This window comes from Lactuca saligna, chromosome 9, assembly GCF_052625555.1.
Source record: "Lactuca saligna cultivar CGN05327 chromosome 9, ASM5262555v1, whole genome shotgun sequence".
In the NCBI taxonomy this organism is placed as follows: Eukaryota; Viridiplantae; Streptophyta; class Magnoliopsida; order Asterales; family Asteraceae; genus Lactuca; species Lactuca saligna.
The window spans coordinates 196,277,095-196,290,195 of NC_136425.1; the positions used below are offsets into that span (position 1 = coordinate 196,277,095).

At 36.1% G+C, this 13,101-nt stretch overlaps 1 protein-coding gene across 1 annotated transcript; it reads right to left on the minus strand.

Moving 5' to 3' along the window:
- Positions 1-3,372: 3,372 nt before the first annotated feature.
- LOC145014521 (putative disease resistance protein At5g66900) lies at positions 3,373-7,806 on the minus strand. Its single transcript, XM_078972903.1, has 5 exons — positions 6,902-7,806; positions 6,376-6,779; positions 5,666-6,021; positions 5,265-5,479; positions 3,373-4,364 (listed from the first exon to the last, which is right to left on the minus strand). Exons 1-5 carry the CDS (start codon positions 7,647-7,649, stop codon positions 3,547-3,549), a joined length of 2,541 nt encoding a protein of 846 aa, XP_078829029.1. The 5' UTR covers positions 7,650-7,806; the 3' UTR covers positions 3,373-3,546.
- Between the last annotated feature and the right edge of the window lie 5,295 nt (positions 7,807-13,101).

The window sequence follows — 13,101 nt, forward strand, 5'->3', positions numbered from 1 at the left end:
CGATTTTGCCCCTGATTATTTAATATTTTAATTTTCTTTTATTACAACAATTAAAAAGAATTAAAAATAAAAGAAAAAAAATACTTTCTTTCTTTCTCTCTCTCCCTCCCTCTCTCTCTCTCTCTCTTTTCTCTCTCTCTCTCTCTCTCTCTCTCTCTCTCTCCATCATGAACAAGAGGAGTATAGTTTCTAGCCCAAAATCCATTATCTGACATCGATTTTACCCCTCAATATTTCAATTTCTACATATGAAGAGTTGAAGACATTAACTTAGTATCATGAGGCGTAAGATTTTCAATAAACATTTCAATCGTTTTCTCTATGTTTCTTTTGCGTCGCCGGAGAAAAATGGCCGCAGAGCCATCACCACCGCTACTTTGCTGCCTACCACAAAACCCACCATTAATGAGACCTCAATCCACCCTCCTTCACCGTCTCAAACACCCACCCTTTCCGATCTGAAGCCACCATCCTGTTGGTAAGATGAAGAATGATGAATTGCAGGTAAGATGAAGAAGGTTCTTCAGGTAAATTGCACCTCACTTCACTTGTTCCTACCGTCACCTGCTACGATGCTAACCCTCACACAAACCACCAGTAAATCATAGCAGTCACCTTCTTCTTTATTTGTGTCGACTCTTAAGTCTTTAATAACCTCTACCACTTGACACCAGTTGACCAAATAAGAGGTACCTTGAACGAAATCGGGGATGAGAGAGCTAAATCGGAGACCAAGTTTGTAGAGATTGGCACTCTACCTGTGTGTGTCTAGGGTTTTTTTTATTGGGGGTGACAGAAGGTTAGCGCAGGAAGATTTTGATGCCAAAACGACTTCATCATTGCTCGAAGAAATCCCGACGATCTCGATTCTCAAATCGCCTCTCTCTACAAACTTCTAAATCTCAAAATCGGCAATGAATCGAAAGCATTTCCCTCCTATATTCAAACCAATCGATTTTCAGGAACCAATCAATTCTCACATGAAATCGATTCATGAAAAACATTGGTTAATCGATGTTGTTCTACTTATCCCTAACGTCGTCATCTCCCACAGCAGGTGGTCACCTTTAAGTGTCTTCCTCTTCTCCCGTTGGCACTTGTTGGATGCTTCTCTTGCTGGTAGTGGTGGCAGCGGATAGATGTTTAAAGATGGGGATTTTAGGGCATATGTCTATGGATGAAAATGGAGATGCAGACAGGTTAATGTCGGATTTGAAAAGCATGGAGAAAGAGAGAGATGAGAGATGAGAGAGAGAGTATTTTTTTAATTCTTTTTAATTGTTGTAATAAAAGAAAATTAAAATATTAAATAATCAGGGGAAAAATCGTCTTTATAAAAAAGTTCAAACAAAATCGGACCAAACTCGCAACAAAATGAAAAGTTTGGACCTCTTGTGCTAGTCCAAACTTTTTTGGACCAAAGTGGCAATTTTCAGCTAACCACAGCGACCATTCGTGCAGTTTTGTCTAAACTATAATAGGTATAGTTTAGAGAATCAATTCATACTATTTTCTAGATCAGAGAAACAATACATGAATCAATCCATACATACTATTACTTTTCATTACAAAGTACACCATTCATTTACAAGAATAAGAAACATATACATACTATACGAAAACAAGTTAACTAGAATGTGATATACTTCTTCATGGTACTTAGCAACATTCTTGCTAAGTCATGTTTTATAACCAAAGTCTCCTAGAGGGAGAGCGTAAGTTTGTGTATAGATCTATACGGGACTAACAATCACATACCTTGTTGTTAGCTACAGTTGGGATCGACAGGTCTACGGGTGACAAATATCATATATTTTTCGACGCCTGAAGAACGTCGTGTTTTATACTAGTCAATTTAGTATGGTTATAACCTCATTCACATTAAATATTAACTAAACAATTCGGTTTACAAGACAAACATTTCTTCAGTGGTTTTATTTTAAACAAAACTACTAACATATATTATCTTCCATTCCATACACATAGTGATGTTCACACATGAACAAGGCATACAATTTTTCTGGTAAATATAGTTTACAAATATGGAAAACATACATTTATACTATCTCAAGTACAAACATACATTTATATTATTTCGAGTACAAACATACGTTTTACACCATTTCAAGATAACAAGGCAAACAAACAGTTGGGTCTTGGGTATAAGACTACTTTTCATTTTAAGTAGAAAATATAGGATTTTCTGGGAAGTATACTAACATTTTTATGAAACAAATACAAACATTAGACACTAAATACTTATGAACTCACCAACTTAAATGTTGATACTCTCTTTCAAAATAACTTGTATTCTCAGGGAACCAGTAGATAGGTACACGAGCACATGTTTTTTAGAAGACGGAGCATGTTCAAGACTCGTCTTTTATTTTTGCTATACGTTTTTGGTGTCATACAACTATACAAAGAACACACATGTATTAACTATACTATTAATGCAATGGTTGTTGTTGCTTGTTTTACTATTGTGTATTGTTATGATATTGTACGTGATGTCCTCCGCCCCCGCCATCTCGGTTTGAGGGTGTGACAGAAGACATGTTCCATTTCGGCAATCCACTTCATCATGACCTTTGGGTCTTTGTCACCTTTGAATTTCGTAGGACGGCACATCATAAAGTCTTTGATTCCACATTCACGCACTCATTTTGGTCCAACTAATGGTGCTTTTAGAGCAATAACTAGAGGTTGGGGTGGTGGAGAAGGTCCATGAGTGGATGACTCCGATTGGGCAACACCCTCGGGGGTGTCACCTTGATCCTGAGAGTCCGATAAATCCCTCATTCGTTCGTCAATCAATTGCCTCATTTCAATTCGGCTTTGTTCTCTGTGGTCATGTAGAAGCTTCTGGATTGCCTCAAGAGTGACCGGAGGGGAATGGAGCTCACCATCATTGTTGCCTTGGTTGACCACTCTAGGTGGCCTATTCACAAGAGGCCCTTGATTTGGGGCTTGTCCTCGTCCTTCATCACGGGATGTTTGACTCGTTCGCGTCATCACGCTACAATACTTCAACACTTTAGTATACATCATTATCCACATATCTATATTAGTAGATTTCAACCATTAGCATAACATTTCCTAAGACATGCAACTTCTAACAACATTCATAGCAAAGGTCTATCCCATATTTCACAAACCCACTTCATAGTTCCACCGATTTTGAGTATGTATCATGTGTTTGCCTTGGACTACTTAAGATTTCATTCTTTTATATGATATTTCCTTAATGTCAATATGATTTCTTTTTGGGTTCACATTTTTATAATCATAAAATAACATAAATCTGCAATTTTTTCCCGATTATTTCTTGACTGGGGTTATTCTATGGTTGATTCAGGAACCAGTCACAAATTACAAAAAACACTCTTACATAAATTACAAAAATCATTTATACACACAATCAAAATGTCATCTCATCTGTTTGAAGAACAATATACTAAGAAAATATGCACTCTACTAATCATATTATATATGCAGCATCAAGGGGAACAAAATATTATAATTTGTATCATTGACATGAGTTCATCAAAACGGCATGATTTTCTTAAGGGTTTCTAATGGATCTTCGTGCACCAAATCAATCTCAACATTACTATACTCCTGCCATTTGTAAGATATCTCTTCATTACATACCACACGTATATGAGACAGCTCCTCCACAGAATCTGGCAGCTCATGTACTCCGGTACAACCCTTCATATAAATCGTCCTTAAACCCCTCAATTTCCCCATTTTTTCCGGCAACCCACTCAAGCTCAAACAATCCGAAATGTCAAGAACACTCAAATTCTCAAGTCTACACATCGATTCCGGCAACTTATCCAATTTCGTACAAGAACGAAGATTAAGTGTTTCCAAATTAATCAAACCCCCAATTTCTCCATTAAATCCGCACATCTCGTTACAATTCGTGATGCTTATCTTCTTGAGGTAGACGCTGCTACATAATGTCTCAGGGAATTCGACCAAGTCTTGGGAGTAGTCGATCTCGATTTCAACTAATTGTGGCCAGATATTTTGGTGCCTGGTACTAAGTTTCTTGAAACCGTTGCCAATTTTGCACATTATGAAGGATACTTTTTGCAGGTTTATTAGTGATAAAATTGAGGGACTTATGTCGACACGTTCGAGTCTGATTCTTGTTAGGTTGTGGGAAGAGGTAAGAAAATTGAAATTGGTGAATTCTGTAGGGTATAAGCCGTGGTTTGTGATGTTTAGAATCTTTAATTTTGGATTTCCAGCTAAGAAATTGGGTAAAGTGTAGGTTTTTGACATTAAGTTTAAGATTAGAACTTCAAGGTAGGGTACTTCCATGTCGCACCATTTTGAGGAGAAGGATTCTCCTGCAATATAAGATTGTAATTGATTAATAAATGAAAACGTAATGTGAGAATAAACTCATTAGAACCCTTTTGTCCCAAACCTAAAAAGACTTTCACTTATCGTATTATTTTAAGAAATAGCAACATCTTTTATTAATTTGTTTAGTTCATCCTTCTTTCAAAACTTCTTATTATATGTACATTAAAATATATACCAAGTATAGTAATGTAATATGAATAACTTTCACTGCTATAATTGATAGATTTCTTTAAAGTATAATGTGTAATAAGAAAAATAATAAATTGGAATTGCAAGGCTATAATTAGGTAGATTTTCAATAAAAAAAAAGGCTTGAAAAGGAAAAAGTTAAAAATATCATGTGGAAGTATGTTGCTATTTATTGCATTTTTTGGGAACGGATATAAAACCAACATATTTTTATGTATGTATGTACCTAGTTTCATTTATATTTATTCCTATTACGGTATTGTACTTTGAATAATTTTCAAAAATAGTAATGTCATCAAAATACAAAGCAATCTTAGCTGCTATAATTGGGTGGGTTTTCAAAATATAATATTCTAACAAGAAAAAAAAATCAAAATTAAAATAATGTACTTGGGTAAAATTTCAAAGTACAATGATTTAAAAATTTGGAAATACAAATGATGTAACATAAAGAAATAAAAGTAGGATGCTAGAATAAACAAACAATTGAAAAATACGTTGCTACTTCTTGAATTTAGACCCTTTTGGGAACAAGTATAAAACCAACATATTTTCTGTCTTTCGTATTCAATATAAGGTATCAGTTTATATTTATCTGACAAGTGAGAAAAAAGAACAAACTGGCAACAAATATAAAAGCAACATAAGTGGGGTTGCATAGTTTCCATTTAAATTTATGAAAGAATAAAAACCTGTGGAAATAGACAATATGCGGGCTTGCATAGGTTCTTGAACTTGTTCGATTGATGAAGGAAAGTCATCTCCTCGTGCATTTATAATCAATCTTTTCCTTTTTTCTAACGACAGTTTGCTATTTAAGTGAATAGCAAGCTCCCTCAGCAAATCATGTTGTGTCACAAATTGCTGGTCACAATGGTTAACTCTTTCACCCAAATCATTTTTAAACCTAAACAATTTAGACATTAAATTAAATCGATGTCTTGATATATGTTTTTTTTTTTTTTAAACTTAAAGAAGAAAGAAGAACTTAATGGAGAAACCAAAGTGAAGAAATTTTTTCTTAAATACTTTCTAAATATCATGTATCAAAACAACACTTAATGGTAACAAAGAGTGAGCATAAGTGAAATACCCTGAGATCATAAGATCGACAAGATTTCTATAGGAAAGTTCAAAGATCTTAGCAAGGGTATCAACGCCACCTTCATCATGTTTGTACAAATGCACCCACATATTCAAGAGGGCGCTAACCGGGATCCTTTGATCCTCTGGGAATAGCCCCAAATCCAAGAAACATTCTTTAAATTCATCATCCAAGGCCTCAAAGCTTCTTTCTAGGCCGATGAGTACATCCTTGTGTAAATCTAGAACCAACCTTCCATGAGACAAAGATTTTAGCATGGATTCCCATACTGACTTATCCTTCCCGTTTAAAGATCTACCAACCACGGAAAGAGTAAGCGGATGTCTTTTGCAACATGTTACCATCTACATACAAAAATTAATTACTTCTTTAGGAAGATAAAATATATATTAATCATAACGAATGAAATTGACGATATTTTTTTTGTTTACCAATGATAGCAACATTTAATTTAATAACTAATAAACAAACTACATAACACATATAGATAGAAAAATGTAAGATGTTGCTATTATTAGTAAATATAATAAAATAAGTAACATTGCTATTATTAGTAAAAATAAAGTAGTATTGCTATTATTTGTAAAAGTTATTGGTAATAAATGCAAGTAAGTTGTTATTCCGTACAATATGTTCTAAAAAAAGTAAAGTAGAAAAAAAAGTGTTATATTCATTTTAGGAATAGAGCATATAGTTACCTGATTCACAAGATTCTCACTAATAACTGGACTAGGCCTCTTCCCTCCTTTAGTAAATGCAGATTGGCGAAAGAGAGTTTTAGCATCTTTCTCGTTCAAAGGGTCAAATTTGAAGACATCATAGTTTGTAAATGCAGTCCTAGACGTGACAAGAATCTTGCATTCTCTGTTCTTTGATGGAAAGTTGTCAATGAACGTATCAGACCACACGTCATCTAATACCAGAAGCATGGGACCAACTACTTTCTCATTCAAAAAGTTCTCAAGCTTGTTCTTTGCATCTTCATTACTTTGAAACGAAACTTGGGGACCCGAGAAATTTGGATTAAAGAGATCATTGACGATTACCATGAAATTGGGTGTTTCTGAAACTGTCACAAAGAAGATGTTCTCCCCGAATTTCTCTGTTCAAATGTAAGAAACGATAGCGATAGCATCAGGCCAGTTAAACTAATTAATCCTGTTTCCATATAAAGAAACCCTAAAATTTGATTCATGAATGTGATGGATTAGGATTTAGGATTACCTCGAATCTCAGTGTCATTGCATAGCATTTTCACCAAAGTCGTCTTTCCACATCCGCCAGCAGCAGCAACAACCAACACCGATCGATCATCACAATCCATTGGATCACCATAATCGTCACTACCGATACCTGCAACAACCTCCGCCTTCAGCTTCGCTAATGGCTCCTCAAACGCTACAATTCCCTTCGGAAGTGCGGGAGCTCGCCAACCATACTTTTCTCGTTCCATGTTTTCACTTCCAGATCTGTATGTTCTCGAAGACGTCGACATTGAACTACTATAATTACCGTTCCAACTTTTACTCAGTTGAATATCCTTCACATCTGAAGCTATACTATCCATTTTTATTTTGATATCGTGCACCCCTGAAAGCGTCTCCACAATGCCCCGAGTCTGGAATACTTGAACTTCGATTTGAAAGAATCGTAACAATTTACCGTTGAAGTCTTTCAGCTTCAGTGAGTACTTGAACTTCTTGAAGATATTTCTCTTCACTTTCGCACATTTCTTGACGAGTTCTTCCGCTTCTTCGAGTTCCTCTTTGAACATCTTCCGCTCATCCTCTGTGCGATCTAGTTTCTGATTCCTATTGACTACATCCTCAATAATCGGTTTTATTCTCTGTAAGGTGAGAGTGAGTTGTTTCAGTTCTGGCTTGAAATTGGCCGTGGTTTTTACTACATATATTACCAGGTCAGTAAGTTTGGCGATGGATTCGGAAATAAGGGGATCTACGAGAAAAGCCATGCTTGTGTGTGACGTAAACTGAAATCAGAGCAGGAAGATGAGATGGAAAGATTTGATGATTGGAAGATGTTGGAAAGAAAACAGAGCTTCACAATTGGAACTACTGGTCAACGCCTTCCCTCACATCTCAATGAACAAATAATATTACAAAAAGAAAAATAGAAATAAAATAATGGCAGCCGCCTTTTACCAAAATTTTAGTGAGAATAGCTACTGTCCTAGTGGACGAACGCGGACCATCCGCGTAAATAATTTTGGAATTTGCACGTTTTTATATCTCTACTCTCAATCAATTAGAAAATTTTAAATTTTCATATAAACTGTTTGTATCTCTATAAAACTTTTTAGTTTTGAACAGGTTATATGTTTTAGTAAAATGTATATAGTCCGCCATAAATTTATTAATAATTATGAACGAAAACTGTAAAAATAGAGAGGGGAGAGTGGAGACAAATCACTCCTAAACTTACCAAACACATATCTAGATTATAGAGTAATCCATCATCCAAACTTCTACGGGCCTAAAAAATTCTAAAAAAAAACATTATCCAGTTTATCACTTAACCCAACGCTTATGGTAACGGCCCATTCCCACCAATCAAATAGCCAGGCCCAGAAACTTAAAGTCCATCATCCAGCCCACTATAACTTGGCCTACAGTTAAAGGGCCTAACCCGCTACCCAGTACCCACCAAAGGTAGCCCACTCCCATCACAAGCACCAACTGCATTGATGAGCACCATCATACCTTCAACTGTATTAAATTGTCGTTCTCTTTGTCTTTAATAACTTGAATGAGCACAATATTTAATCCGAGGAACTATATTTAGCTGTTTTCTTTTAGCTTAGTTGATTAAGAAGGCTTAACGGGTTAAAGCCTCTAAGATAAAACTCTTTATATTTTGCCCTTCAAACAATTTTTCAAGAGTCCTTGACGATATAGTTTCATCGGCCCTTGACCCCACAAATCCCAACCGACAACTTCTCAATATTATTAATGATTGCATATGGTAACATGAAAACCGAAAACTAATAGATATGTAAAGATGCTAATACAAACATAACGAGTGTGATGTTGTCCTGCAAACATAACGATGTGTTTATGCTTTGTTTTTAAAATCAGAATAATCGTTTAAAGAAAACCGATGTGGAATTTGTTACCAAAACAAAATATGATAAGAATTTATCAAAGCATTTCTTAAAGAAATGTATTTTCATTATATAACAAAATCTCGGGATGTCATGTTCCGATACAGACACATAAGCATAAACAGAACTTATATTTATTTACACTAATGATTTACATCTCCTTTAATCTCTCAGTGAAATATGTCTTTGTATTAATACTCGTGATACAAAGAAAACTGAGTGGGTCAGGCTTGGGAACCTGGTGAGCATATAGGGTTTTCGACCCACAATAATATAATTATTGTATTCAACCATCAAACAATCAACCCAATTACCTATTCCCATTATCTTCTTTATTTCTTAGGATTTTACCCTAAGAATTCAACTATCCTTCATTCATTCATTCCTAAGAATTGTCCTAAGGAATTGACACAAAATCCATTGCTACATAAGGCGCACCTACCAACATCATCCTTTAAGCGCCTCTGCCAGGATTACGTCATACATTATGAGGCGCGACTGTCAGGTTTATGATATTCTCTTTTAGACGCATCTGCCAACATTATCCTATAAGCGCATCTGCCAGGAATATCCTATAAGTTCATTTGCTAGTATTATGACATTTTCTATTTGGTGCATCTACTAATATTATTCTTAATCGCATCTGCTAGTATTATGACATTCTCTAATTGGTGCATCTACCAATATTATTCTTAAGCGCATCTGCTAGTATTATGACATTCTCTAATTGATGCATCTGCCAATATCATTCTTAATCATCTTACATACCTCATCATTTTATCACATACCAGCTATCTCATCTACCCATATTCTACTCAACATATTTGTAGATATAAAATGCATATACATTTTAACTTATTTAAAAACCATATAAAACATCAATTCCACACTTATCTCAAATAAACAACAGTATATAAACACATAGCATGTATTTCATAGCAAATACTTCATATTTATGTGTTAAAATAGAGTGATTACACACTCACCCAAAACACATACTTAATACATTCAGACAATACTTGTATTAAAATTGTGTTTATGAAAGGGACTATACACTCAAACATATAAACAACAATATATATAAACACATAACACGTATTTCATAGCAAATACTTAATATTTATGTGTTAGAAGAAAGTAATTATACACTCACTTGATCAGAAGATGATCGGACAGCACTACTGCTTGTAGAAGTAGTATTCTTCGGTAGATCTGGAACATCTTCACAAAAACCGGGCTTCTCACGGGCAGAGCTTCGGCTCAGGAACTCTACTTCTCAGGATCTTTGGGGCTTCAGGACTTGCTTCGGGTCTCGGGAATGATACCGGGGCTTCGGGATATTTCTTGCACACAAAACGAGGTAAAAACGCGAGAAAAAGAAAGAAATAAGCAATAGAAATCAGGTGCACTCGACATCTATTTATAGGGGCTGAAACCCCGAATTACGTTGGGCATAATTAAAGTTACGATGGGCGTAATGTGGATAAGGTCGGTGACTCCCCCACCCCCCCCCCCCCCCCTTTTGGATAATATCCAAATTTATGTTTAAATTATATACTTTAATTATTTAATAAACTTCAAAAATTCATATCTTCCTCATACAAGCTCCGTTTTCGACGTTATTTGTATCCCCGCGTAGGTAAGACTGCGATCTACAACTTTCGTTTAGACTCCGTCGGCTTCTTGACTTTATTTTTATTATACTATTTTAGTAGGTCGGGACAACAAAACTTCGTTATAAATTCATAACTTCTTCATCTGACGTCCGTTTTCGTCTATCTTTTTACCGTTGCACTACTATCAACAAGATCTTCGATTCTCGTTTAGATTGTTTCGGCTAAAAACCTCTCGATCTCAAATCGAGTATTCGGGCTGCATACCGCTAAGTCGAAAGTTAGAAAAATAATAACTTCCTCATACGAAGTCAGATTCGGACGTTCTTTTTATGCACACTCATGGTTTAACGAACTATACGACTTTTGTTTAGATCGCTAAGGATAAATATCACTCTAACGTAAATTCACTTTTTACGTCATTCAGCGTTGTGTCAGTTCTGTCGCGAAACTTCGACAGGTCATAACTTATTCGTTATAACTCGGATTTTGGCGTTCTTTATATGTACGGAATCCTTGTAACATATACTACAACTTAGTTAAGATTATTCCTTCAAAATTATCTTCCATTTACATAGAAGAGTAGGTTTGTTGTGGCATGGCTCTTGATGACCTATCATGGTTTCAATGATTTATTATGACACATAAAAGTTGACTATTTCCATGCTAACCAAACAATCCCACCCTTACGTGTACACATCCAAGAAGGAAAAAGATGTGAAAATGTGTCAAAAGTCTATCAAAATGAACAGTTCTCCTTAAAAATAACACTAAAAGGTAAAATAAAAGCTAGAAATCATGTTGGGTCTTAAAGTTGGTTTTAAACTGTGTAATTAGTCGACCAAACTTTCTTGAACCGAATTTGGGAACTTAGAATAACGATATGATGCCTTGATAATCAGGCCCTTTTAACAAGTTTACGCCCAAATGAGTATACCACCATCGCATCCCATGGTGAGGTGAGGTGACACTGCGGTGATACAATGAACACCACATCGTTCGATATGCGGTGATGCAGAGATGCCCCTCACATGACTCAATTTCCATGCGCCTTCTTTCTTTTTTCACTTCCTCCAACGACTACAAACAATTATTGTTTTAAATTTAACTTTAAATTTAAATTTTTTTATTTTTTACAACTATAAATATTACATCTTTTACTCTTCATTTCGCACAACTTTCCTCAATTTCTAGCATTATTTTAACTTTCATTTACCAAATTGAATTCAAACAACCCTCCCACCACCAATCTCACCCTAAGATCTGGCCAAAACAAATCGCATGGAAGGGGTTCAACAAGACCAATTCGAAATTTTTTTCATTTCGATCCACCGATTTACTGACAACAACTAGATGCTCCGATTTTTTCACCCTCATCACATCTCCAACAATTTTGTAACGTCCCAATCATAAGACACAAAACTTTTTTTTTAATTACTAAAATAGTACATCATCTCAATTTCATAAACCAAGGTAATAAAAACTCTATTAATACATCATCGTTATCAGAGTCAATCACAGAAAGCGGAAACATGTGGTGTGTGCTCTGCAATCATCCCGATCTCTTCCATTTGAAAACCGAAGTACCTGAAACATAAACTAAAAACCATAAGCACAAAACTTAGTGAGTTCCCCAAGATATCACATACCATACATACATAAATCACATGCTGGTCCCCCGCCCTCCATCGGGCCTCACCCGGTATCGGGCCGCACTCGGCTTCGGGCCCCGCCCGGTATCGATCCCTGCTCGGATTACAGATCTATCAATCACCAGGCCTCGCCTGACATTGGCCCCCGCCCGATACACACCTAATCATATAACCATATAATCATATAAACTTATAATCTTACTAGCACGTGCAATAATCACAAGGACAATAGCATACCGTACAATCATCGAGCCTCGCCTGGTAAGCATAAAAGCATAAACTGATAACTAGCATACAATATACTCATTAGGCCCCGCCTAGCATCGGACCTTGCCCGGTAAGCATACCATGCATACACATGCACGTGCCACGCGGACATCTAGCATACTAACATATCAACCATGGGCCGACATTGGTGCCTTCGACCCGCTAAAATACAGTGAGAAAACTCACCTCGCACTGTCGAATCTCACATAAAGAATCTATGGTTGCTGGCCTGTAATAATCCTCGTGCTATCAATCACAAGTTAATCATCCATCAATAATCGGATACAACCCATACTATCTGTCCAAACTAGGGTAAAAGACCTTTTTACCCTCTTTACAACTAGGCCTAATTCAACAATCCAAAATGCCCAAGCATGGCCCAAAATATCCCATGGTCAACCCTGATCAAACTTCTAGTCAAAGTCAAAGTCAACAGTCCATGTTGACCAAACACATTGTGTTGCCACTTGGCTACACTGTGTTCCGCCAACATCCAATCAGTCGATAAAAATCCTGCCACACGTCATGTTGGCTTGCCACCATGCTGGCCCGAGTTTCAACAGCTTAATACATTAAGTTGTTTTCTCCGATCCCAAGAGCTCTAAAGCTCAGATCTAGTCATAATGTGGTCCGTAAGGATAAAGTTTCCAACTTTATCTATTGGGACTAACCGAAAAGGTTCAAAACTTAATCCATAAAGCTTAATAATGCAATAGCTTAACCAACAAGCACTTAATCTTCAAAGTCCGAAGTCCATCCTTTCCAAAAGTG

What these genes read in the sequence shown, in the direction of transcription:
- LOC145014521 (XM_078972903.1), bottom strand. Translation starts at nt 7,649, where the DNA reads ATGGCTTTTCTCGTAGATCCCCTTATTTCCGAATCCATCGCCAAACTT. An exon ending in GTGAGAATCTTGTGAATCAG is followed by an intron (nt 6,022 to 6,375) that starts GTAACTATATGC and finishes TTTTGTATGTAG; the next exon opens with ATGGTAACATGTTGCAAAAG. An exon ending in GTCGATCTTATGATCTCAGG is followed by an intron (nt 5,480 to 5,665) that starts GTATTTCACTTA and finishes TAAATTGTTTAG; the next exon opens with GTTTAAAAATGATTTGGGTG.